General features: G+C 45.5%; 1 protein-coding gene across 1 annotated transcript; it reads left to right on the top strand.

Moving 5' to 3' along the window:
• LOC308149955 (glycerol-3-phosphate acyltransferase 2, mitochondrial-like) lies at nt 1-25338 on the top strand (the record flags this gene model as incomplete). Its single annotated transcript, XM_080522833.1, has 21 exons — nt 1-72; nt 1048-1140; nt 1241-1314; nt 2233-2343; nt 2674-2787; nt 3324-3423; nt 3542-3675; nt 3810-3909; nt 4977-5156; nt 7248-7346; nt 7565-7647; nt 10698-10816; nt 11756-11826; nt 12229-12493; nt 12615-12799; nt 23558-23635; nt 23768-23899; nt 24075-24195; nt 24501-24569; nt 24797-24852; nt 25222-25338. The coding sequence occupies 21 exons, from the start codon at nt 1-3 to the stop codon at nt 25336-25338; spliced, it is 2373 nt and encodes a 790-aa protein (XP_080378959.1).
• Between the last annotated feature and the right edge of the window lie 1669 nt (nt 25339-27007).

Raw genomic sequence — 27007 nt, 5'->3', positions numbered from 1 at the left:
ATGGTGCTGGAGAGGGAGGATAGCCACAGTGAAGCCCTCGTCCTTCCATCCACTCAGCAGAAGAGACCATGGGTAAGATCACTATTCTCCCAAGTTGCTAAAGTACAACCATATACCAACACACCTCCCCTAGTGTCATAACCACTCATACCCTACTACACCCTCCCTACTGCCCTATGTAGAGCCTCCCCCATCCTCCTTAGTGCCTACAGTACACATCCAAAACATGGATCCAGTAGACATTTCACCACACATCACCTTGATTACTCTGTGATGTAGAGAGAGCAGAGGGGAGAAGAAGGGAGAGAGAGAGGGGAGAGGAAGGGAGAGAGAGGGTAGTAGACAGAAGGAGATTAGTTTTAATGACAGAGAGGATGCAGTGTTAGGGACAAGGGACTCTGCGCCAAGTCTCTAATTGTGTTTGTGCAGATTCAACAGAGGTTTCAGTTTTGTTTATGAGGTTCAACAGAGGTAACAGTGGTATGTGATGGGATTCACCGTATTCAATAAGTCAGTCTCAACATTAGCACCGCTAACTCTCTGTCAGTGCTCCCTCTCTGTTGAAAAAGTTAGATTGGATAATGAAAATGTTACGGTTTGGATCTTTTAAAAAATGTTCTCAAAATCTCTTACCTCAATATATTTCCTCACTTTCCTCTGTGAATGCATACTCACACGTTCTGGCTGTGTTCTTGACTTTCCCACTCCGGTTGCTTTCTATCTCTGGCCTGTGTCGGTATCATTCATGGTATTGATGAGTTAGTCAGTCCAAGGCAGGCCTCTCTGTCATGTTAATGGAGTGTCTCTACATTGGCTCCTTGAGGGGATATTGACACATCTCTACCATGTTCTTATTTATAATACATCATATTTTCCCCTCACCCATAGAGAGATGTCACTGATACACACACACTTACACACAGACACAGTAATGATGGTGATTAGATTACATTGATCATATTAATGATGTGATATATACTGTTGACATTGGTCTGCCTACTTTGTTTAGTGTAGAGTGGGTGTGTTAATTATGTATTTCTCTCTCAGTTGTCATGGGGAGCCAAGATCAAGGCCCCGTTCCTGGGCATGTTCAGACCCACCGTGGGCCAGTGCTGCAACCAGTGTACCCCAGACAGCTTGGTGAGAGAGAGGAGGGGGGAGAGGGGTGTACTGTCTGTGTGTAGTATGACAGCAGTCAGACTGAGGTGTGTGTGTGTGTGTGTGTGTGTGTCTTTTTCAGGGCAGAAAGTTGGGACAGACCGCCCCCTCCCTGGGCTTCCAGAACCTTCTGAGTGTCAATGAGACTCACACCAGGTCCAGTCAGCACACACGCGCACACACACACACACACACACACACACACACACACACACACTGTAAAAAAAAAAAACGACACTTTATTCAGTAGAGTTAGTATTCTGAATTGTTCAGACAGGAACATTTAAATTACTATGAGTGAACGTAAAAATGTACATCAGAGGAATGGAATGGACCCCAATAAGTTCTAAACATACAATTGTGAATAAACTGAAATTGCAGTTCGTTGTTGGCACATCTGGTTCGTTGGTATAACAGCAGCGCATGCGCACAAGGCAGCTCAGACCTCAACGCTAACCCTAACCCAAAATGTGTAATGTACAATCTAACATTAGTTGGACCTACAATCTAATATGAGTTGGACCAACGATCTAATAGTTGGACCAACAATCTAATATGAGTTGGACCAACGATCTAATAGTTGGACCAACAATCTAATATGAGTTGGACCAACGATCTAATATGAGTTGGACCAACAATCTAATATGAGTTGGACCAACAATCTAATATGAGTCTGACCAACGATCTAAAATGAGTTGGAACAACGATCTAATATGAGTTGGACCAACGATCTAATATTAGTTGGACCAACATTCTAATATTAGTTGGAACAACAAACTCAAAATTCTTAGTTGGAACAACAAACTCAAAATTCTTAGTGCATAAGGTTGCCTTGAATTTTTTAATATTCTCAATTATTCTTTTTTTAGAGTGCACACACACACACACAATATATTATTGTACCTCCCTCAAACTTATCACAGATCTAGAACCACTCACTAACATATCTAGTTTCACTAAATTATAATTTACAGATCCAGTCATGTCAGATCAGGGATAATTACCCCCAAGGAAGAGAGGAAGGAAATAGTAGTTGATTTTGAACCCTTCCCTCAATGCTGTGGTTGACTGTAGGTACCGAGGCTGGCTGGTGAGGAGGGTGTGCTGTGTGCTGTTTGTGAGTGGGCGCAGAGTGTACCCCAGTCCTGCCCATGACAGGGTCGAGAGGGTCTGCCACAGCATCAGGTACCTGGGGGAGGGATACCTGTACACACCTCGAAAACTGTTCGGATGAAGGAGAGGTGCTGGTAGTCAGATGTGATGGAAGTCAGACTGCTTTCTCTTTTCTATCGATCTGTTGTTTTCTCTCCTTCCATATTCTTCTCTGCCCTCTCTCCCTCACTAGCCATAGGCTGTTGTTGGGTTTGTTCCTAACCTTTATATAACCTTTGTGTCCCTGGTTACAGGGGTTGTTGTTGTTGTGCGACTGGGTCACTGTGTGTTTTTGTCAGTGTGTCTCTAGTACAATGGCTGCTTTGTGCCCCGTCAACCATCCTGTGACTGTGTGTACTTCAGGGTGCAGAAGGCGCTCTCCGGCCCACACACACCCACACAGGGGGGGGACAGCCAGGGGAAACTCACCCCTTACCTTCCCCTCATCAACACCTGCATCTCTCCAGCACTTCTAAGGTGTGTGTGTGTGTGTGTGTGTGTGTGTGTGTGTGTGTGTGTGTGTGTGTGTGTGTGTGTGTGTGTGTGTGAGAGTGCGTGAGTGCGTGCGTGCGTGTGAGATCATTTTGGAATTTCATAAATAATGAAATCTGTATGCCTTTTGAGTCCTGACTCCTGTATGCCTTTTAAACTGCTTCAGAATAAATATACCGTCATTGAAATTCTATTGTGGTTGTCTTTGGGAATCTGTCTTTGAAATCTATCCTCTTCTCTCTGCCAAGCCCCCGCATCACCCCCTTTCTCTCTGGTCCTCCTCATCACCCCATAACTCCTTCAATCTCCTTCTACAGCTGTCATCTTCTCATTCTCTCTCCCTCTCGCTCTCTCTCCCCCACTCTCTTCCTCTCTCCCTCTCATTTCCATCCTGTGTCATCTGTCCCGCTCTTATCTTCATCCTAATTTTAATTTTCATCTCACCCTCCTGGCTCTCTTTCTCCATTAGTGTTGAGTGTTGTCTGACTCAAACATTGCTAAATCTCTCTCTGTCTCTTCAGGCTGGTTGGTTGGGTGATGTTGAAGTTGTTTGGGTCTGAGTTCTGCAGTGTTCAGGTTAACCTCAACCACCTGGCTGCCCTGCGCAGAGCCTCACAGCAGGTACGCACACACACGCACACACACCTCCTCACATGTACATGCCTGCATGCTGTTGACCTTGACAATGATGAGAGTCATTGATTTAATATGCATGCGCATGTCTTTCTTTGTTCCACAGAACACTTCCCTGGTGTATGTGTGTGTACATCAAAGCGTTGTGGACTACGCTCTTATCCCCCTGGCTCTCTTCTGTAACAACCTGAGAGTGCCCTACACACTCTGTCCCCTACAGATACGCAACACCTGGCTACGGTATACATACACACACACACACATACACACACATACACACTCACACCTCAGAACACACAAATCCTGCGTTCTTACAAAAATGTGTGGGTCGCTCACTCTTCCAGTCATTTAACTCAGGTGATGTGCTGCTATAGGTCAATCCTGCAGAGACTGGGTGTAGTCCTCCTCCCTCTTGGTGCAATCGCAGAGCAGGATGCTGAGATGGACAGCCTGTACTCACCAATCATGTCCTCTGTAAGTCGGACTCTTTGAGTGCCGCTGCGGGTACACACACACACACACACACACACACACACACACACACACACACACACACACAAACACTCAAAAGCAGACCCTCTTTGAAGCTCTCCCAGTAATGCCACATGTTTGAATGGCAGCTTTTTAATCAGAACGCAAGCTGTCGCAAGCCTCGTCTACTCTCACACTCATTATTAGATGGAAATTAACTACAGGCCTGAGTTTCACCAGAGAGTGATGATTGCGTTCTGTGTGTGTTGCAGCAGAGGGAGGGGGGGGGGGAGTAGAGAGGGATGGAATGAGCGGAGAGAGAGAGGGGGAATGAGTGGAGAGAGAGGAGAAGAGAGTGGGAAGCGAGAGAACAGAGGAGGAGAAAAGAGCTAGTGTGAATGCAAGTGTGCGTTTGGCAGGCCCAGGCAGGTTTTTTCAGATTTTCTAAGGAAGTGATTTGTCTGTATGTTGTTGCCTTATTTAGAGAAGGCCAGTGAAATGTAGGAATCTTTTTTGCTCTCTCTTGCATTCCTTTTGTCTTTTCCTGTTTCTCCTGTCTCTTTTTTCTTTTTTTTATTCCTTCATTCTGTTTCTTTGTCTCTCCTCTCTCCTCTCCGTACTTGAGTACGGTATAACTTTGGCTTTGTTTAAAAGTTGTCCATTTACAACATAAAAGCATCTTTTCTTTTGGAGGAGTTAAAGGCTAATTTAGAACATTAATCAATATATTAGAATGAAAAACAGGTCAGCTGCACACTTATCTGAAGAACTGCAGCAGTGAGTAAGCAGGTTGTTTATCAGATGTAGCCGTAAGCTGGTAGTTTATTGGACATGCTGCAGTGTGAAGGTTATCTATTGCCTGTGTGGAAGTAAGTAATGTGTCAGTGTTAATAGACTTGTCATGTTTATTGAGTGTATTTCTCAGGCCTGCTCTGCTGCTGTTCAGTAGTCCTTGAATTTGCTCCATCTGTGAGAGAACAAAAGGACGCACAAGCACGCACACACACAACCACATTTTGACACACACACACACTTTGTTCTTTTTCCCATCTCTCATTCCCTATCTGTAGTTGGTTGGTGAGTTGCTGTGTGAGGGTCAGACACTGAGTGTGTGTGTGTCGGGGGAGAGCGGACGAGGAGGGCAGTGGCTGGCACGTGTCAGACAGGCTATGACAGACGGAGCAGTACCCAATATCAGCTTGGTCCCTGTCGGCATAACCTACGACTGTGTCCCCAAGACTGATTCACAGGTTTGGAAGTTACACACACACACACACGCAACCATGCACACACACACACACACACACACACACACACACACACACACACACACACACACACACACACACATTAATCATCTTAAAGGAGCAATCTCTAACTTAAATTTCTTCTGTGGCAACTCAAGGTACAACAAACACTTTTTGTGCCACAATAGAAACCCAACCCATCATTTAACTAACCAGTGCAGGGCTATTTTGAAACAGAGATGGAAGTGACAGATGGCAGTATCCCTCTCAGGGGTTTTTAGTCCTCTCCTCCCATTGCCACATAAAAAAGTAACTTTTTGGAATCGGATGACGATTATCGTTTCCTCCGTGTGTGTGTGTGTGTGTGTCCGACGTCCGTACATGCGTGCGTGCGAGTAGACGGATGGGTGGCAGTACTGAATGCTAGGTTAATTGCCATGATAAAATTCCCTCTTATCTTGTTCTTCATTATAGTCCAGCAGACACACACACACACACACACACACACACACATTCACTCTTCATCTTATTGTTAATTAGATCCTGCTTATTAGTGTTATTGCACCTCTAATCTTCCTCCTAATGGGAGAGCCTTATCATGATATAATCACAATGCAGTGTTTCCTCCAGAATTTTTCACATTAGTGGCGGAGCGGTTATCTTTCGCGCGCACAGCGCATAAAACGCACACTGGCGCTCAAAACAAAGACGTAGTTTTACCAAAAACTAGAGGGTGGCAACAATTATAATTTCTTAAATAGCGGTTAAGTCATTAAAGCCGAGCAGGTGATTTTATATAGAAGGTGATCAAATACCAACATATCCTACAGCTGCAGCGGAACATGCGGAACGCGCATTACACACACACACACACACACACACACAGAAAGATCAATACGAAGTAGGCCTACATGAGAGTACTCGCACAAAACCGGCTAACGTTACTCATTAACTGTTTACACAAGTAAAATCACAGTGTGACAGTCAGATGGAGCATTCGGTAAACAACAACAGCAAGGTAATGCTATCAGTTGAGTTAAAGAAAACCAACTCTTACCTTTGAGGACACCAACATGAGCCCTGCTTACCCGTACCTCCGCCGTTCTGTTCGTGGTGATTTTAGAGGCAATAGATTATTTTTGCCCCGCGCATATTGCTATGAATAGTTCGAAGCTAGGTGCTTGCACGTTAGGTGCGAGAATGCTCGGTTAACCCATTAGCGGGAACATTATTTGTTTCACAAAATAGGCTGATTTAATTGACCATGAACATCAGAGACATACATTACGAATGTTCATTTAAAATACTCTATACTGAGCACTGGTATAAGAACATGAACCAGAGAACAGCAGTAAATGCAATAACCCACAGTCGTCGCTGATGATGTTGCATTTTCGATTAGGATACGTTTACGGGATTAAAGGCACCGGCGACGGGCTAAAAGAGAAATCCAAATGTCCCGCTAAATTCGGACCAATCACAAAACTGTTTTGAAAGCGCGTCGCCTCGCGCCGCGCGCCTGTTGAGAGCGATTCAGTCTTGATTGCAGTGCGAACACAAACGACGAGGTTAATTGCAACATTGTAACATATTATTGTAAATAACTACGCCCTAAATCGTAACGAAATGTTGGTCTGGAAGCGGCCTAAATCTAGCTTCAATCTGCTTTTTTTCTGTTCTCCGGTCATAATAACTCGCTGCCTTTCTGCGCAGCCTGAATCAAAGTGGACTGTCTGAATCAATTAGTGGCGGAGGAAATTCATTCGTGGCGGCCCGCCACGAATAAATGCATATAGAGGAAACACTGCAATGGCTGACTAATCTGTGTGTGTGTGTGTGTGTGTGTGTGTGTGTGTCTGTGTGTGTGTCTGTGTGTGTGTCTGTGTCTGTGTCTGTGTGTGTGTCTGTGTCTGTGTGTGTGTGTGTGTGTGTTCTCAGACTGCTACGTGGCAGATGAGTTGGTGGTGTCTCGTGTGTATGTACATTTGCATGCGTCATGTTCATGGGAATAAGGATGAGTGTCTTTGTGAGTGATTTAGATATAGTGCTTTAATTATACCACTTTTATAGCCTATGGTGTGTGTTTTCCCCCAGGCTGGGTTTCCGTCTGCTGTGCGGAGTGTGTTGTCCCTTCTGTGGGGTGGACAGAGGGGCAATGTGAGGATCCACTTTGCCCAACCCTTCTCTCTACGGGTGGGTCTACAACACAACACAACACAAAGGGCTGTTGCAGACTCGCAGTGGTTGCTATTGTTTGTCCTCTTTGACGAACTGTGCAGATCAAAGCTCACATTTGAAGAAGTGCTCAATCTGGGTCAGTCTGAATGACAGTCAGTGACATCCTAGGAACCGCTGTCTTGTCAATGAAACAGTAGTCTAGTGTTTCTTAAGTCTTGTCTTTGTGACTGTAGGAGATGTGTGAGTCAGGGAGGTGCAGAGTGGATGGAGGACGCCCTCTACAGGACCTGCTGCTGCCTGCTATCCTCAACAACAGGTGTGTGTGTGTGTGTGTGTGTGTGTGTGTGTGTGTGTGTGTGTGTGTGCGACTCTGTGCCTGGATCTGTGTGTATGTGCACGCTACCTGCTATACGCCAAAACAGAGGCATGTGTATGCAGTAGGTGTGTAACGGTTTACGTATTTGTACCGAAAATGTTCAGTACGGGTCCTTCGGTTCGCGTGTGTACCGAACAAATTCAGCTGTACCCACTGCACTTGCAGAACTTTTTTGTGTGTTGAAGTAATCTCAGCAAGTATGGATGCGCACACACGCCACAGAGACATTGTCAGTAGTTTATCTTAAACTAGAGCTTGAAGTTCCTCCAGAATCCCTTAAGTCTCCTGTTTGGGAAAATTACGGTTTCTCAGTTACCTACAAAGACAGGTAGATCGGACTAAAGCTAGCATTGTTCAACTGCGATCGGGTTGGCTGTACGTCGAACTTGCTCACTCATTGAGACAGCATCACCAGAACATCACAAAACAGTGAAGTACAAACCCAGCTCCCCCATGGTCTTTAAGTAGCCCATACTCCGTTGTCGAGAACACAGGTTTTAAAGGTTTTACTGTTCTCCCTCTATACCAAGTCTCTTGGCTCGGCAATCTCCTCTCATGGGTCCTCTCAAGACTGAGCTACTCTTCATCCCTGGGACAGCCTGCTCTCTCCAAGACTTCTCAATCACAGTGGAGAACTCTACTGTAACCCCCTCTCAGACAGCCAAGAACCTTGGAGTGATCCTGGACAACGGCCTATCCTGTGCGGAGAACATCGCAGCGACAGCACGCTCCTGCAGATTCTTCCTTTACAACATCAGAAGAATACGACCATTCCTCACCAGAGAAGCAGTGCAACTCCTGACCCAATCCCTGGTCATCTCCCGCCTTGACTACTGCAATGCACTCCTGGCCGGGCTCCCCGCCTTCGCCATCAGACCTCTGCAGCTCATCCAGAATGCTGCTGCCCGTCTGGTGTTTAACCTCCCCAAATGTTCTCATGTCACCCTGCTCCTTCGCACCCTTCACTGGCTCCCGATAGCAGCTTGCATCAGATTCAAGACCCTGGTGCTTGCCTACCAGGCAGCAAAGGGGACAGCCCCTGCATACTTGCAGGCAATGGTCACCCCCCAAACTTCAGCCCGTGCACTCCGCTCCTCCACCTCTGCTGGCCGACTGGCCCCACCACCTCTACACCAACACGGCAGTCGCGCTGCCCGGTCACGTCTCTTCACGACACTGGCTCCCCGCTGGTGGAATGAGCTGCCCAGGTCTGTCAGAACTGCAGAGTCACTAGCCCCGCGGTGGTGTAGCGGTCTAAAGCACTGGCCACTAGTGCATGCTGCCCACCGGGGCCGGGGTTCGTATCCCGGCTCGCCAGACCCGGATATGGCCAGGGCACACGGGGAACGGCATATTGGGCGGCCGCTCCCGAGGGGGGTATAGGAGTAGTTCCGGACAAGGATCCGTCGCGCAACAGCACCCGCGTCTGGTGCTGGAATAACGGTGCTGGGCTCGAGGAGCCAGTCAGCTAGTCTGCCTGGCGGCCTCCTCTGGGACTGCCGGCCGCGGGGTCGTGCGGCGGATCCCTCGCAATAGGCAGGGGATAATTGGATGCTAGGTTGGGTTCAATTGGCTACCAAATTGGTTGAAAAAGGGATAAAAATCTGAAGAAAAAAAAAAAAAAATGCAGAGTCACTGCCCATCTTCCGTCGGAGACTGAAGACCCAGGTTCAGGTTACATCTTAACTGCTCCTCCTGAGACATTACCACCCCCCAGCACTACGTCTCCTGAGACACCTGCTTTTCCCCTTTACTATGCCTCCTAAGACTTTACTGCCCCCCTTGTACTGTCTCTTCAGTGTCTATAAAAAAATAAATTAAATACTTTTTCACGACGACTGCCAGTGGCCCCTGGCCTGAGCTAGATTATACCTCCTGCTAGAACCGGTGAATTGATTATTCACTTCCTTAGTCAAATGTATTGATTGTAAGTCGCTTTGGAATAAGGCGTCTGCTAAATGCCAAAAATGTAAATGTAAACATTGAAAGTAATTAAGTATTTTTATGTAGTTCCCTCTCGTCCGCATTTCATTCAGCAAACCATACCAGCCCTTTATGAACAAGCACAAACTACAGTTGTCCAAGACTTATCCAAGGCACCATCTTAATTAAGAAAGGAAGACCCACTGTTTAGTAATAATGAGGGGGGGGGGGAATAGGAAAAGAAAGTTTGTTTTGTGAATTTTTACCCTGCTGTACCGAAAACATACCGTGACTTCAAAATCGCGGTATGTACCGAACCGAAAATGTTGTATACCACTACAGCCATAGTATGCAAGGATGCATACTCCTTAAACTTCCTATGAAGTTCCTATGAGCTTAACCAACTCTGGTTCAACTGGGAATTTTAAATCAGTAAATATTTTATCTCATTAGACATGGCCCACTTAGCATTGCCATCACAATCTCTTAAAAAAGACAATGACACATCATAGCTTCATCTCTGAGGACTTCAGCCTCAGCCTCGGGATACCGAGGAAGGGTTTGGCGCTCTTGTCTTGTGTTCAGTGAATCTCTTTGTTGTCAGTAGATATAATGTCTCTCTTCCAAGACCCTGGTGTTTCTCTGCTCTGATATTAAACACAGCAGGGAACAGCAGAGCAACTGTCCAAATGAGGCTCATGGGATGCAGGCACACACACACACACACACACACACACACACACACACACACACACACTCACTCACTCGTCGCCATGCAGACGCACGCACACAACCATTAGGTCATCCCAGGATCTCTCTGTGTGTTTCTATTCCCTGTTGTCGTCATTCACGTTCACGTCACTGCCGTCCCCTGTGCACTGCCTAAAGAGGTCGCACACTCTCAACATGCACCCTTGTCTGGGCTGCCTAAATGATGCTCACTCACACAGTCTATGGGCCTTAACCAGGCCAGCCGTTTTATCCCTGTATGATGAACTGACACAATATTTGATTTGATTCCTTCTATCCTCCCTTCTCTGCCTTCCTCTCTCATCCCTTGCCACCAGCTCCGAGGCCATATTTGGGCAGAGGATGATGTCGTGGGTCCTTCCCCCTCATTATATGCCTGAGCTCAGCCAGTCAGAGAGAGACCTCTGCGTCGCCCTCACCCTGCATCTCATCTACTGTAAGAACCTTGTTCAAGTCAAGTGTTTTCTCTATCCACCTCAGACAGACTACTTGTCAGGTGTTACTCTCTGCCTCTCTGCCTCTCTCCTATTTTCTTCTCTCTGTCTCTCTCTCTCTCTCTCTCTCTCTCTCATTTTCACCGTCTCATATTCGACTAGGTTACAGAGTACTGGGAACGAAACGTAGTTTGACATCTAACCAGAGTGCAAAAGACATGATATGTAGGCAGTGCATGGTATTATAGTATGAGGTATTACAGTGCGCATAAATAAATGAATATAAAAAGTACATTGAGATGTGTATCAATATGATGTGTACAGTTATGATTTACATACAGTATGATATGTACAGAACAAGGGCAATAGATCTTGAAGTATGTAACATAATATAAGGGTGCATTCACACCTAGCTCGTTGGTCCGAATCAGGGAGCGTTTCCCCCCCTAATTCGGTTCATTTGGGCATATGTGAACACAGCAATCGCACTCTGCTCCGGAGCAAATCAACCGGACCGTGTCCGCCTAGAGAGGGTGGTCTCGGTCCACTTGCTATTGCTCCACGTAGCGATTTGTTTCCCACAAACCAAAATCCTGTACTCTGCACTGTCGAAACTTCAACACACAATCAACATTTGATTGTCAATCACTATAGTATCTTAAAAAAAAAAAAAGGAAAAAAAAGTGGGTTAGGGTTAGGGGGGGGGGGGGGGGGGGGGTGTAGTGCCGTGGAGATTGCATCCTCCGTTGACCTGTTCGGCCGGTAGGCAAACTGGTGGGGATCCAATGTGGGGGGTGGGTGGTTTTTAAGGGGAGTCAGGATGCAAGGACCAACCGCTCGACCAACATATCTATATGTTATTCTCTCTCTTTGTCTGTTATGTCGTACACTGAGGTGATGTTAACATGTGTTGATGTATGTGGCCTGTTTCCTGTTTACAGCTACTGCATCCTGTATGGCTGTGATGTCAACCAGCCTAGTGGCTTGTCTACTGCTGCACAAACACCGCAAGGTACTGATCATACCGGCCTGATACTAAAAGATGTATACGTGTCTGTGTTTTAGTGTCCGTGTGTTTCAGTGTCTGTGTGTGTGTGTGTGTGTGTTTGCACGCATCTCTCTCTCTCTCTCTCTGTTGGAGTGACCTCCTCTCCCATGGTGATGTCATATTGATGAGTCCCAGTCTGAGCTAATGAGCCATAAACACACCACCATTCCTTTAGTTTGGTTGAATGGCCACCATTTCCTGTGTCTTTCCCCTCTCTCTGTCTGGTCTCACTGGGTGGTCATGTCATGTTTGCTATTTGTTTCCATTGGTCATCAGACAGTTTGCTCAGCTACCCGACCACCCCTCTCTGGCCCTCTCTCCATCTCTCTCTCTCCATTACCCTCTGTCTCCACTCTCTCTCCCCAGGGTGTGTCTCTCTCTGCTCTGTGTTGTGACGTGGCCTGGCTGATCGAGGAGGTCTTGTTCAGGAACAAAGACATGGGCTTCGGGGGAAGTCTGGTCGGGGTGATCTACCACGCCCTCACCCTCCTCACCCCCCACCTCACCCTGGCAGCCCTTCCCTCCAGGACAGACCCCCTCGTTGCCCCTCACCCCTCCCTCTCCGCCACCCTCAGCCTCTCCCTCCACACCCGTGTACTCACACACACCTTCATCCAGGAAGCTGTCGGAGGTGGGTGCGTGTGCCGACGCCCGCACACAGGGAATATCAGTAAACGCTATGTTAGCACTCATGATTCTGCTCTATATGGAGCTAACAGCTCTATTCAACATGCTGTGTGTGTTTTGGTCAGCATGTGCTGTGTCGGCCATGCTGAATGAGGTGGCGCGCTCCGGGGTCAGCAGCACGCTCATGGGTGACGGTGTCCACGGTGACGACACCAAAGGTGACATGGAGTTTGGCGTGGCGCTGTGCCAAGACGAGCTGACGAAGAGAGCTCTGCAACTCTGTCATCTACTGCCGCCTGGCTATATACCTGTGAGTATGCGCACACACACACACTCTCTCTCTCTCACACACACACACACTTTCTCTCTCTCTCACACACACACACACACACACACACATTCTCTCTCTTTCACACACACACACACACATTCTCTCTCTCTCTCTCACACACACACTCACACATTCTCTCTCTCTCTCTCACACACACACACACCAGGGTTTCCGTTAACCGGTAATTACCGGTCTTTGTCCGGTAAAATGTGTTGAAGTCCGACAAATTTAAAACTCGTCGGTCATAATGTCCGGTGAAAATAATTCCCTCTAAGCACAATTTGAATACAATTCGCTAAAGTTCACATTCTGATTACTTCTATTTTAAAAAAGACGAATATATAGGCTATGTATTTCTTTTATTATTATATGATTTGACGCCGGCATGATGATGACTCCTAATGTGTAGGCTAGCCTATGCGAAACAGCAGTAATAGTCAGATGCCACATGGGATTGATGCCAGATGGGACTACAGCCTAACCAGTCTATTACCGCTAAACCCAGTAGCCCATTCGGCGATAACCCGGCCCATCTGGCAACCCTGCCAACCCGGCCACCATAATAATACGCAAACGTTGCAGCTCAAAGTCAAGTGCACCATAGCGAGCGATTAAATTAATGTAAACATGGCAAGACAAAGTAAGCTTAACAATGACTTCATGAAACCAAGCAACAATGAGTCTGAGGAGAAGTCTGACTCTGAAGAGATGGAGGTAGTGGCTCCTCCAGTCAAGAAGTCTCGAGGGTTCCGAGTTGAATGGAAAGAACATTTCCCCTGGCTGCGTTTAGATGAGGAAGGAAAAATGTTCTGCTCACCTTGCGAAAAATCGGGGAGGAATAACGGATTCACGAGAGGAGCAACAAATATGAGAATGTCGGCTCTCACTGATCACAGTCGGTGCAGTGAGCACATATCGGCGGTCAGTTTGAGGCAACAGCAAACCGCTATGAAAGGCCACTGTGAGCAGGCTAATGAAACGGCTAACAATAAGCTGCACTCTCAGCTACAAGTTGCATTTCACATGGCAAAAAATGGCATCGCATGTCATCAGTATGTGGGACTGACTGAGCTACTGAAAGCAGTTAAGGCTCCAGATTTTGTCTTGAGTGAGGGCATTTACCGCCACAGCGACTCCGTTGATGACATGGAAAGGGCACTGGAAGACGTTGTGATGGATCAGCTGGATGAAAAGCTAAAGGGGAGTGACTTCATTGGAATTATCATTGATGAGACAGTAAATATCACCGTGGACAAGAAGCTGATTATAATACGTGAAGTTGGAAATAAAAGGAAGAGTTGAGACATGTTTTCTGGGCAATTATGATGTGCACTCCGGGACCGCACAGTGTATATTTGACAAAGTGGTGGAGGTGCTCCGCGAGAGAGGTGTGGAGCTGTCCCGTGTCATTGGCCTGGGCTCGGATGGGGCCAGTGTAATGATGGGGAAGCGTGCTGGAGTTGGTGCTCTTCTGAAGAAACAGAGTGCGTTTTCCATTCAGGTGCACTGTGGTGCCCACCGAGTTGCGCTGGCCGCGCTAGATGCTGCAAAGGCTGTTGACCAGGTAGGAGCCTACAAGCGCACAACTGCTTCTGTGATAATGGCATAGCGCGCATGCGAATCATGTTATATTCTTATATATTATATAGCTTGCATCTAATCGTATCGGATGAGAAATAGACATTAAACGGCATATATAGGCTACACAACAGTAATCACCGCGACAAACAGCTATATTATATTTTAATATGATGACCGGAATATCTCACGTTTGTCCGGTAAATCGAAATCTTCCCGGACACGATGACCGGCGGCAATTTTTTCTAACGGAAACCCTTACACACACATTCTCTCTCTCTCTCTCTCTCTCTCTCTCTCTCTCTCTCTCTCTCTCTCTCTCTCTCTCTCTCTCTCTCACACACACACACACACACACACATTCTCTCTCTCTCTCTCTCTCTCTCTCTCTCTCTCACACACACACACACACACATTCTCTCTCTCTCTCTCTCACACACACACACACACACACACATTCTCTATCTCTCTCTCTCACACACACACACACACACACACACACACATTCTCTCTCTCTCTCTCTCTCTCTCTCTCTCTCTCGCACACACACACACACACACATTCTCTCTCTCTCTCTCTCACACACACACACACACACACATTCTCTCTCTCTCTCTCTCTCACACACACACACACACACACACACACACACACACACACACATTCTCTCTCTCTCTCTCTCTCTCTCTCTCTCTCTCTCTCTCTCTCACACACACACTGTTAGAGCAAATTATTCAATAATGGCAGCCTGTTTCGTTTCGGCTTCCACTCTGAAATATATCACATTCTTGCCGTGGCAAAAATCAAGTGTATCTGCAATAATACAGGGCCACCACTGGTCTGTCTGAGGAGACAGTTAACAAATAAAAAAAAACTGCAACAGAATTTTATGTCTAATCAAACCAACATCTTAATATTAAAATAGGAAACGGTAGAACATTTTCGTGTGATTTGAAAATCATAAACAAATGTGTCATGTTTTATGATGTCAAAATATACTTACTGAAAAATCATTCAAAAACAAGAAAACCAGGGTTAATTGTTAATGAGTTAGTGGGAGTTAGCAATCAAAATATAGTATTTTATGAGCCTCTGATACGACAGGCCACATGGTTCTTTTTTCAATACATCATGGTCTGAACAATGCATGAATACCAAACAGATCTATATAATTTTGGACAGGTTTATGCAAAAAACTCAAAGTGGAGAGTGATCAGTTCTCCCAGAGTTTCACACATAAACCTACCTTCTTGAGAATATAAATAACTCTCAGGGTCTTTCTGCGCAAGAAAGCAGCTCCCCATGACTTGGGTTAGAAAATATAAAACCTTGCCTAATGCAAATTTTTTTATTTTTTATTAGAAAACAGAAACTCAAAAACCTCTAGGGTCTCTTTTCACAACAAGAAAAATCAAAACTCAATAATTTTCCTAAAAGTGTCGGAAAACAAGAACATTCTTAAACCATCAAAGATATAAACAACAATGATAGACTATTTCCTATTTCTAAAATCCTATTCCTCTGGTCTTGGTTCTCTGGGGGCTTCATTTCCTTATTGGCACAACATCCTGCCTAATCTGTGTACCTACCCCCCTTCTCAGCACCCATTGCTCAACTGGGTTAGGGATAAGCCCAGCCACCACAGGTATACTCATTCTAAGGTTGTTTCTCAAACAGACCCCACATCGACCTATGACATGGTCAATCTGTTCCATTAACATCTATAATGCCTGTGATATTCTGACGTGTAGCAAGAATATAATGTATAAATGATGAGACACACACTGGATATCAATTGGACTCTTTAGTTATTCGACGTGCTCGCATTACAGCATATGCATTGACTGACTCCAGACTGCGCATGACCGGGTCTTGACTCTTGACAGTGTATCTAGTCTACCACCAGGTGGCAGTAGGTGGTCTAAACATTACATCACTCCTTTTTTTAAATAAATGATAAAGTGCATAACATTTAACACATACACTGGTTCCTGAACTAAAACATGGCTCTCAACAAAGTAGCAAATCAAAATACATTCTTTGTGTTACTTTAATCAGTCTATTGTTCTCAGATTTATATAGATGTATAACATTCAAACAGTCCATTAACTTGGAACATTGTTAACTCAGAAGAACATGTTAACAGTCCTTTGGTACTCCTGCTCTTTAATCGAAGTCACGCAGGTATGCGGGAGGTTGTCTGTTCTCCCTAACTGGATACCTCGGCGGAGGTGCGGGTGGAGGCGTAGCTGGGCCTACTTCCTCACTGACCTCTGAACTTAAGTCCATTAGAGTGTCTGGGTTGTCTCGGACAATCTTCTTAAAGAATGAACTGTTCCTAGTGGTGGTGTAACCACTTCTTCCAGCTGTTATCATGGAACCTTTGACATCGATGACTGTGAGCGGGTCTGCGTTGTAAGGCGTAGTAAGCTTGTTCTGTTTTGGTTGACGACACAGGACGGTGTCTCCTGGCTTGATGTTAGAAGGCGTAGCGTGTCGTCGAACATCTGAAAGAGCTTTCATCTTTGCCTTGGCCTCTCTGTCGATTCTGCGTATCTCTTCGTCAGCAGGGATGGTGATTGTGTCTGCTGAGGGTAGCTTGGTGGTCATCTTCCGTTGGAATAGTAACTCGGCAGGTGACGTGTTCGTCGTGCTGTGGGGAGTGGACCTGTACTCACGCAGGAAGACGTGCAGCTGTTGTTTCCATGGCATCCTCTGCATCTGGGCGATTCTGATTACTTTCCCAACGGTGCGCATGAATCTCTCAGCTGTGGCATTAGCTTGTGGCCATAGAGGTGTTATCTTCCTGTGCTTGAACCCTAGGTAGTTGGCAAACTCAGCGAACTGGTTGCTGTTGAAAGGAGGTCCGTTGTCAGTCTTAACAACTCTTGGGATTCCAAACATGGAGAAGACTTTGTCCATGACTGGTATGACTGTGTTTGCTGAGGTAGATCGAATAGCCTCAACAATTGGGTATCGTGTGTAGTCATCGACTATAACTAACAGATATTCTCCCGATGGGAGTGGGCCATAAAAGTCAGCACTAACACTGTGCCATGGTGCGTCTGGCAGCTCAGACATTTTGAGTGGTTCGGTCTGGGTGACTGGAGTGTTCACTTGACATGGGAGGCAGGTCTTGGTGATGGTCTCTACCTGTTGGTCTATGGTAGGGAACCATACCTTTTCTCTGAGTAGGGCCTTTGTCTTAGCTACGCCCTGGTGGCTTTCATGAGCAATCTGCAGCGCCCTCTGCTGTAGAGCTGCAGGTATGACAATCCTGGTGCCTCGCAGTATGATGTCGTTACCTGTGGACACTGTGAGTTCATCACTGACGAGTTTGTATGGTTTCAGTGCAGCAGCACCTGGTGAGCGGTCTGTGATGAAACGCCATGAGTCATTTATGATGTGTGCACTGACCTGTTGCAGGATTGTGTCTTTCAATGTCTCTCGCTGTATCTCTTGTAGTGTCATCGCCTTGGGTGTTGCTTGAAGTGCTACGAAGTTAACGTACTCCTCTGCAACCTTGGATGCTCTTGTGTTCTGTGACGACTGTACCGGGAGGGGGTGTCTAGACATGTAGTCAGCTGGATTGTCAGCTCCTTTTCTATATTCCACTCTGAAGTTGTACGGCTGTAGTCTGAGGCCCCATCTCTCGATCCGTGCAGGTTGTTTTGATCTCGGGTTATTCCATATCATCTCCAATGGTTTGTGGTCGGTTACCATGGTGAATGGATGTCCATACAGATACAGGTGAAAATGTTCGCAGCTCCAGATGATGGCTAGGGCCTCACGTTCTGTTTGCGAGTATCTCGTTTCTACATCGCTGAGTGCGCGGCTGGCGTAGGCTATGATGCGCTTCTCTCCCCCTCCTCCTTTCTGACAGAGGATGGCGCCTAGCCCCACCGGACTTCCATCAACAATGAGCTCCGTCTCCTTCCTGGGATCGAAATATGACATTGTTGTGTCGCTCGTCAGGCTGTCCTTGAGCGTCTGGAGTGCCGTAGCTTGATCACTGCCCCACTGCCACGGAGCGTCCTTCTTCGTGAGCCCACGGAGCGGTGCAGTGATGGTTGAGTAGTCCTTTATGAACCTGGCGCAGTAGTTGGCCATGCCCAGAAGACTTCTGATCTCACCTGGATCTTTGGGGTCGCTGGCGTCGTGAATGGCTGACACCTTCTTTGGATCTGCAGAAATCCCGTCGGCAGAAAAAATGAACCCAAAGAATTCAAGGCGCTGCTTGTTGAATTCGCATTTGTTGCGATTGAGTGTCAAACCACTGTCTTTCAGTCTTTTAAACACTGCTCTCAGAGTGTCGTCGTGTGCTTCCTGAGAGACGCCATAGATGATGATGTCATCGCTGAGGTTCTTCACGCCCGGTATACCTTGCAGCGTCTGGCAGATGGCGTTCTGGAACACTTCAGCGGCGGATGATATACCGAAGTTCAGGCGTTTGTATCTTCTTAGCCCGAGGTGTGTTGTGAACGTTGTGATGTAACGACTCTCTGGATGCAGCTCGAGCTGGTGGTAGCCTGCTGTGAGGTCCAACTTCGAGAATACCTTGGCACCGTTCAGCTCGTGTATTACATCGTCCATTGTTGGGGTGATATGTCGTTCTCGCTGAATTGCTGTGTTCGCCTGACGCATATCAACGCAGATTCGGACTTTATCAGGGTCTTTTGGCTTCGGTGGTGTGACGATCGGGGAAACCCAGGGTGTTGGTCCAGATATAGTTTCAATGATACCGTCATTCTCCAGCTTCTGAAGCTCCGCCTCGACCTTCTGACGGACATGGAAAGGGACCCGTCTGTGCGGCTGGCACGTCGGTTGGATGTCGGGGTCTATATGCAGTTTCACCTGGAAGTCTTTCAGCTTTCCGATTCCGGTGAAAAGCTCTGGGTAGCTCTGCACGAGTTCATCTGCGACAGTACGCCCACTGGGTGGCATCACTGGCGGCGTGTTCACCATATTGATGATCTGGATCAGCCCTAGTTCACTGGCAGTTGCGTAGCTGAGCAGAGATTGTCCGGCGTCGCCTCTGAGAACGTAGAACACACTCTCTGTCCGCTTGTTAGTAGCCTGTACTTTGCATGCAAATTTACCAATGATAGGTAGAGCGTTGTTGGACCCATATGGAAATATTTTGATCATGGCTGTGCTGAGCATAGGCTTTGGGTCAAGTGTGTTTAACACATCTTCATTAATTATGTTGACAGCTGCTCCTGAATCAATCAGTATTTTAACACTGACACCATTCAGCTTGATGTTGGTCTGGGGTTGCTGTATACTTGTGCTGTTGATTACATACACATACCTTTCGTCTCCACTTGATGAGTCTCTTGATTTGGTCTCGGAGCATGCTGTCACCTGGTTCACTTTCTTAGTGCTCCGCTGCTTGTAGTGAGCTGTGTCTTCCTCTTGGCTTTGATGTGCTAATTTCTGACCACGGCAGTGTTTGGCATAGTGGTTAGGCTTTCCACAGGCCCTGCAGTCCTTCCCTCTGGCTGGACAGTCACCCTCGTGTGGATAATTTCCTCCACAGTTTCTACATTGTAAGCTCTTCTCTTTGCGCCTGTATGCTGCATGTTGCTGTTTGGCGCCCTTGAGATGCAGTGCATTAATTGCGGTGACAGCCTTCTCTTCTATGCTTTCTGCCTGTTGTTCAGAGATCTCTAACATTCTTCCTAGGTCTAACATATTAGTCAAAGTCATGTTTGGCTCTCTGAGCGCTCTCCTGCGCAGCCGTGTTGAGGTACAGCTCTGTATTATTTGCGCGACTATTTCTCTGTCTGCATCTGCAAATTCACAATCTTTAGCTAGCATCCTCAGTCTGGTATGAAATGTGTCTAAAGACTCACCGGGAAGCTGTATGGCTTGTCTGAACTTGTACACAAGGTATTGTGTGTTCTTTTCGGTGAGAAATATCCGTGGAGCTTCGTTTTTGTGTTTTCATAGTCATCACTGTCGTCAGCCAGCGTGTCGTAGATATCATGGACTCTGTCTCCAGCTAAGTGAAGCAGCAGTGCCCTCTTCCTTATTTCTTGAGTGATGTTTGTGGCTACGGTGTAATTTTCAAATCGGTTGATCCATTTGTTCCATCGCGTTCCAAGCGAACTGGGATCGGTTTCTGTGTCGAATGGCTGTATGGCCATGTGCCCCGAAAATGCCGACTGCATGATGCTATCGTTAGCCTGGGTAGCTTAGCTAACTACTCACTTCGACTTTTCCGGACGGATTCTTGTTCTTCCTCCTTCAAAAATCGACACTGGTGGCGTTTCCACTTTGAATCCTCGTCGCCATTGTGATATTCTGACGTGTAGCAAGAATATAATGTATAAATGATGAGACACACACTGGATATCAATTGGACTCTTTAGTTATTCGACGTGCTCGCATTACAGCATATGCATTGACTGACTCCAGACTGCGCATGACCGGGTCTTGACTCTTGACAGTGTATCTAGTCTACCACCAGGTGGCAGTAGGTGGTCTAAACATTACAATGCCTATCACATATAAAAAGAACAAAATCAAGTTAATGATACAATTTCTAACAAATAGCACTATTAGTTAGAATAGCCTAAAGAAAACACACATGGAATGACTAAGAACAAAGAAACAGCTGTAATGTCTTATCACAAATAAGAAGACAATTACTTTAACAATACAATTAACAAACAATCTTGTAAGTGGAGATTAGACTTTGGGCTTCAGGGGAGGGGTGGCTGGTAAGATCAGCACTGCCTTTTACAGATTGCAACAGAAAAACTGAAGTATTAACACTGATTAACTAATTAAAACTGGAGTTCAGCACTTTGGTTAGCTCAATGAAACTCTATATTCATACATGGAAAATTCAGAACTCCTGGTTGGCTCAAAGAATTTTATGGATAAGTACTGAAAATGTGTTCCCACCTCCCCACTTTTACACAGAACTTAAACCTCTTTTCAGTTCCACTAAACCTCTGTGTAAATAAACCCAATCTCCTCCCCACTTTTACACAGAACTTAAACCTCTTTTCAGTTCCACTAAACCTCTGTGTAAATAAACCCAATCTCTCCCTGGTTAGGCCCTCTCTGTAACCAGGTGAACAGCAACTCCCTCTGGTTAATACTTTTTCTGTAACCAGATAACAGCAACGTCGAAAGATACACGTATATATATAACTAAACCTCTTTTCAGTTCCACTAATCATATATACAAAAAGAGCAGTCCTATGGTTTTGCCAGGTGCAATTATAGCCACGATAACATGTAAATCGTCTAAAAACGCCACAAGTCATGCATCACAAAGTGCACCCGGAAACAAAGACCTCTCCAATTGGGTATCTTTCTCCGATTAAATACCGTTCCAATACAAATGAAAATCGACAGGCTTACCCTTGTTCGTGTGTTTACGTAGACAGCGTGCCAAGGTCCTGATCATCCGCTCTCAGCCAATCCCAAAAATAGAGGGGATCTCTTGACCGCGTCACTTGCTAGGTGAAAACGCGAGAGTTCCGTCTCAAAAACAGCTCGTCAGCTGAAAATGGCTGAAAACGGACAAAACAGGATACCTCCGCAGCCGCTCCCTTTGTTTCCTCGTCGCCAACTTGTTAGAGCAAATTATTCAATAATGGCAGCCTGTTTCGTTTCAAGATGTATAAGAAAAGATATTTAATATTCTTCTGCAGAAGGAGGAAGTTTACAAGCACGTCAGACAAGTCTTAACAGTGAAAGTTCCTCGTAAAGTCCAGATCATTCATTTCATCTCAGTATTTATACAATCAGGTACCTTCAGGTAAGGGGTCCGCCCTCAGGTGAGGTTTAGACCAATCATGAGCAATGGGTGTGGACTTGTACATTGAGGAAGATGATGGGGGATGAAGGTTAAGGGGGAAATCGGCCCCCACTTTCTCCTAGTTACACAAAGGTGAAAAGGGAACACAATAGCCACAAACTGGTTTAGTCTGGTCTTAGAGTACTGGGTCTGGGGCAACACAAAGGTCCAAAACTGCTCTAGATGGTAGGGCAATCAGGTCTTTGTAATCATGTAAATGTGTCTATTGTCTTAGCCCATGTCAAGCTTCAAGTAGAGAAACTGGTTCTACTGTGTGACAACAGGAAATCATCTTCTACAGCCTGCTGCAGACATTCAACCCAAGATGATGTTTTTGATTCTTAAATGTAGCTTATTACATATAATAATTTTCTCTCACAACACACACACACACACACACACACTGCCTGGCCAGCGCATCTTATTCAATGGATGTTTAATGGAGCAGGACAGCCATTCATCTGGCCCTGCAGCCTCTTAACTCAGCCAGAGAGAGACAGAGAGGGAGAGAGAGGTATTCTGTCCTCAAAGGCCTTTAATCAAAGCCATAAATACCAGGCCTTTCCTCTCTTCACTCATCCCTCCCACTGTCCCTTTTAGTTCTCTCCTTAAAGCCCTGTTTCTCTCTCCACTCACATTTTTCTCCTATTACTTCTATCTTTTCTCCCCCCCCTCTCTCTATCTCTTCCCCTCCCCTAACATGTCATGCTGTTGTTAGCTGACCCTCTCTGTCTCTGTCTGTCCAACTGATGGGTTGGCAACTCAACTGAGATTACAATTCCGGTTCGGATCTTATTTTCTCCAGATCTTGGATGTGAACCAGCAACACCATTGTTCTGATTTCCCCCAGTTGACTTTGAATGGAAGAATAGCAAACCTCTAACTCTATCCAAACTAACTATCCCAATCCAGCCAGAGAGCTTTTATGCATGGTCTTTCAGGAGAATCAACCCAATGCATGGTCTTTCAGGAGAATCAACCCAACCATTCACTTGAATCTGTCTGCTATAATGTAATGACAAATGTTGTTTTCCTATTGAGGGAATATTCTCTTACATAACTTGCAAAGACAAAGGGCAAAGTTGATACAATCTAAAAATGGCAGTTTCCCATTTACTGCCATTGACTTCTGATTCAAAAAAAATAATAATGTTACGAAGAATCTTTACAGGTTACAGATGCTCTATGAAGTTACATTACATACAGTCCATTCAGGTTACATGGAAGCCCTACAATTGGGTTACAGAGAGTCCTTTACAGATCAACATCTTTAACAGAACTCTCTCTCTGTCATCTGTCATCTGTATCTCTCTCTCTCTCTCTCTCTCTCTCTGTCTCTCTAGCCATGTCAGTCTTCTCATAGCTTTGCTCTGGATGCAGTGGACAGTCTGGTACGCTGTGGCGTCCTTGTCATGGAGGAGGTGAGACACACACACACACACACACAAAGTTTCATACATTGATGCACACATTTATCATCTCACTGTAGGGGCCTATAACTGAATTTCAATTTGTTCACTTTCTTCCTTGGTTCATTCCTCTCCTGTGTGTAGGTGGTCAGGGACAGACCTATCTATGATTTCTGGAAGGACTCTGAACTGGAGGACACTCTGAACTGGAGGGCCTCAGATGACCCAAACCACAGTGACTCTGACTGTGAAGAAAATGACACACGCTCCTACAAGGTACACACACTCGTACACACACACACACACACACACACACACACACACACACACACACACAGAAACCTATATATTTGTATGTTGAGTATATACAATATTATAATATGTATAAAATAAACTTCCTATCTCTACACCCTCAACCCCTCTCCCTGTCTCTTTCTCTCTCTCTCTCTAGTTGAGTCAGCCCTCTCAGTGTCCAGAGATGCTGTTCTTCCTCTGCAGTCTTCTGGCTGCCCAATTGAGGGCACTAGGCTGGGCCATAGAGGGACTGCACCTCCTACACACACCTCTGCCAGGTGTGTGTGTGCGTGTGTGTGTGTGTGTGTGTGTGTGTGTGTGTGTGTGTCTCTGTGTGTGCCTGTCTGTCTGTCTGTCTGTCTGCATGCATGTCCATCCATCCATCCATGCACAAGTGGAATATTTGCAGTTTTTTAGTACAGAGCAGGCATGTGCATTCCATTACGCAAATGTTAGCTTGATAATCATACTCTGTTCAAAGGTAATGGGATTTGTATCCTTTAACGATGGCCACAATTACAGTGACTAAATCAATGGAGACCAAAGAAAAAATGTGTGTAAAATGTATGTGTGACCCCTGCAGAGGCTGTGTGTGTGGCCCAGATACACTCCCATCTGTGTGACTTGGCCAAGAAAGACAGAGGACACTATGGTGAGACTACACACACACACACAGCAGACTCACTGAGGGGGCTGTAACATGAAAGTGGAAACCTGTCAATGTAATACACAATAGATAAACCGCATTAGTCACACTGTGCCACCTTACCATGAGGCTACATATTGATTTAAAGAATCTCAAAACAGCTCTGATGTTGAGCTGAATACAACTTTGAACCAAAGACATTTACAGCTGTGTTTGTTTTTGTGTTAACATAGACAGTTGTTCAGAGGAAGTGGCACGCACCACGGTCAGGACACTGACAGACCTGGGGGTAAGTGTGTGTGTGTGTGTGTGTGTGTGCGTGTGCGTGTGCGTGTGCGTGTGCGTGTGCGTGTGCGTGTGCGTGTGTACCCATCCTGCTTGTGTTAGTATGTTATAAATTATTATTAATAATTAATATCAGTGGCTTATAAGGATTCGGGTCAGAGGTCTGATATATAATATATTATTATTAATAATTAATTGATTGCATTTATATAGCGCCTTTCTAGACATGCAATGTGCTATTATTGTAAGAGGGGTAGAACTCATCTCATCACTACCAATGTGTAGCACCCACTTGTGTGTCCTTTGTGTCATTGTGGATCCAAATGTTAATCCATAAGTTGTTACATTTATTCCCGTGTGTGTTTGTCCTCAGGTACTGGTAGAGGAGCAGCAGAGCGGGTGTGTGTTCCTGGGAGTCAGTCCTCTCTTCCAGCTGACAGTCAACAGACAGAAACTACATCACTTCATCACCCAGTACCTCTACGATTAATACACCTTCTTGTTTTGTTTTGTTGTACAACATTTGTTGTTTTACATGCAGGTACATGTCTATGGTGCCTCTTACGTTCTATGTGTCTATGGTGCCTCTTATGTAACATGTTTCTATGGTGCCTCTTACGTTCTATGTTTCTATGGTGCCTCTTATGTGACATGTTTCTATGGTGCCTCTTATGTAACATGTTTCTATGGTGCCTCTTATGTAACATGCTTCTATGGTGCCTCTTATGTAACATGTTTCTATGGTGCCTCTTATGTAACATGTTCAGTGTTTCCTTCAGGAATTTTTACAATGGTGGCGGGTAGCGCTGACTGCAGGCCTCGAGGATGGCCCAAAAAAATAAAATGTTTTCCCGTACTTCTCCCGTGTGTCTCTTATTGTCTGTGTCTGCATGTTTTTCCAGCATGTAATTCCGTTGTCAATAAAAAAATCGTCTCCCCTTCTTTTCATTATCATTATGGAGGCTTTATGGTTGTTGTAACTATTATTATTTTAATGATACAAAAAAATCTTGAATCAGAATCAGAATTTATTTTACAGTACACAATAATACAAATCTTTGGCTGTGGTTCTTCAACATTAGCTTTGCAGCAAGGTACATAATCACAACAATACCATCATCACAATAATCACAAGTAAATAAGTAAATTAAGTAATGATAAGGAATAAAGTGATAAGTGATGGTAGTCGCACTACAGCAGAATTAAAGTGCAATCAATAGTGTAACATGCTGTGCAAAGTTCAACAAGATGAAAATGAAAGTGTTCAGGTATTTCTCAAGTAGTCAGGTAGTGTGCAATTCCTGTGTCCTAATGTTTTCAACATTAGCATTGCAGCAAGGTACATAATCACAATAATAAGTACATGAGTAAAGTAAGTAATGCAGTTTTCTGGTAGAGGTGGATTTTTCTTAGGTGGAAAAACAGGGGAGGGTCATGCTTTTTTTGGAGGGGGGGGGGCCTTAGTGGCAAAGTGTGCAGCCTGGCTGAGAGCACTTTATTTTTCTTGTTTTTTCGAAGAAGAGCTCTAAGGCTCTGTCATAAGGGAACTCGGTTATTGGCGGCCCGTTGATGCTCAGTATCATGCAGGCGGCCAGATGGTCCCCCTGCAGTCTGTTTCTCAGGTCAGTCTTCACCTGCAAATAGAAACAATGACAAAAATATTGACAAAAACAATGACAAAAATATATAAGTATGTGGGAAGGTGAGAGAAATCAAACAATATCAGATTTAGATTACTTAGTAAATTACCCTATTCATTGTGGAAAAGTCCCTCTCACAGTTCACACTGGAGATGGGAACTGTGAGGCCAGCTGACTCAGACATGGGTAGAGCTGTCCCCATTCATCGTGCTGGGATGACAGTTTACCCATCATAGTGAGCTGGTCCATATTCTGAAACACATAACACAGTGAGACAACATTATTCTGGGGTCCTCAATTATCTTTCTGCAGAACTATTAATTGTGACTTTCAGATTTTACCTTGAATGCTCTAATCAGCACATGCTGCTTATAAGAAGGCCATTCTTGCAGTACCGGTACATTTCCTCCAGACTGCTGCAGGAATTTTGCAGACAGGGAGGTAAGATGTGCAATGTTGACGGCATCATCCTCCTTGGCTGCTTGGGGTCCCAGAACATGAAATGCCCCCATGATGTCC

Source organism: Nansenia antarctica, assembly GCF_963989245.1.
Source record: "Nansenia antarctica genome assembly, chromosome: 2".
NCBI classification, from domain to species: Eukaryota; Metazoa; Chordata; class Actinopteri; order Argentiniformes; family Microstomatidae; genus Nansenia; species Nansenia antarctica.
Note: the sequence above shows the minus strand (reverse complement) of the source record. Positions and strands in the feature narration are given on the sequence as shown.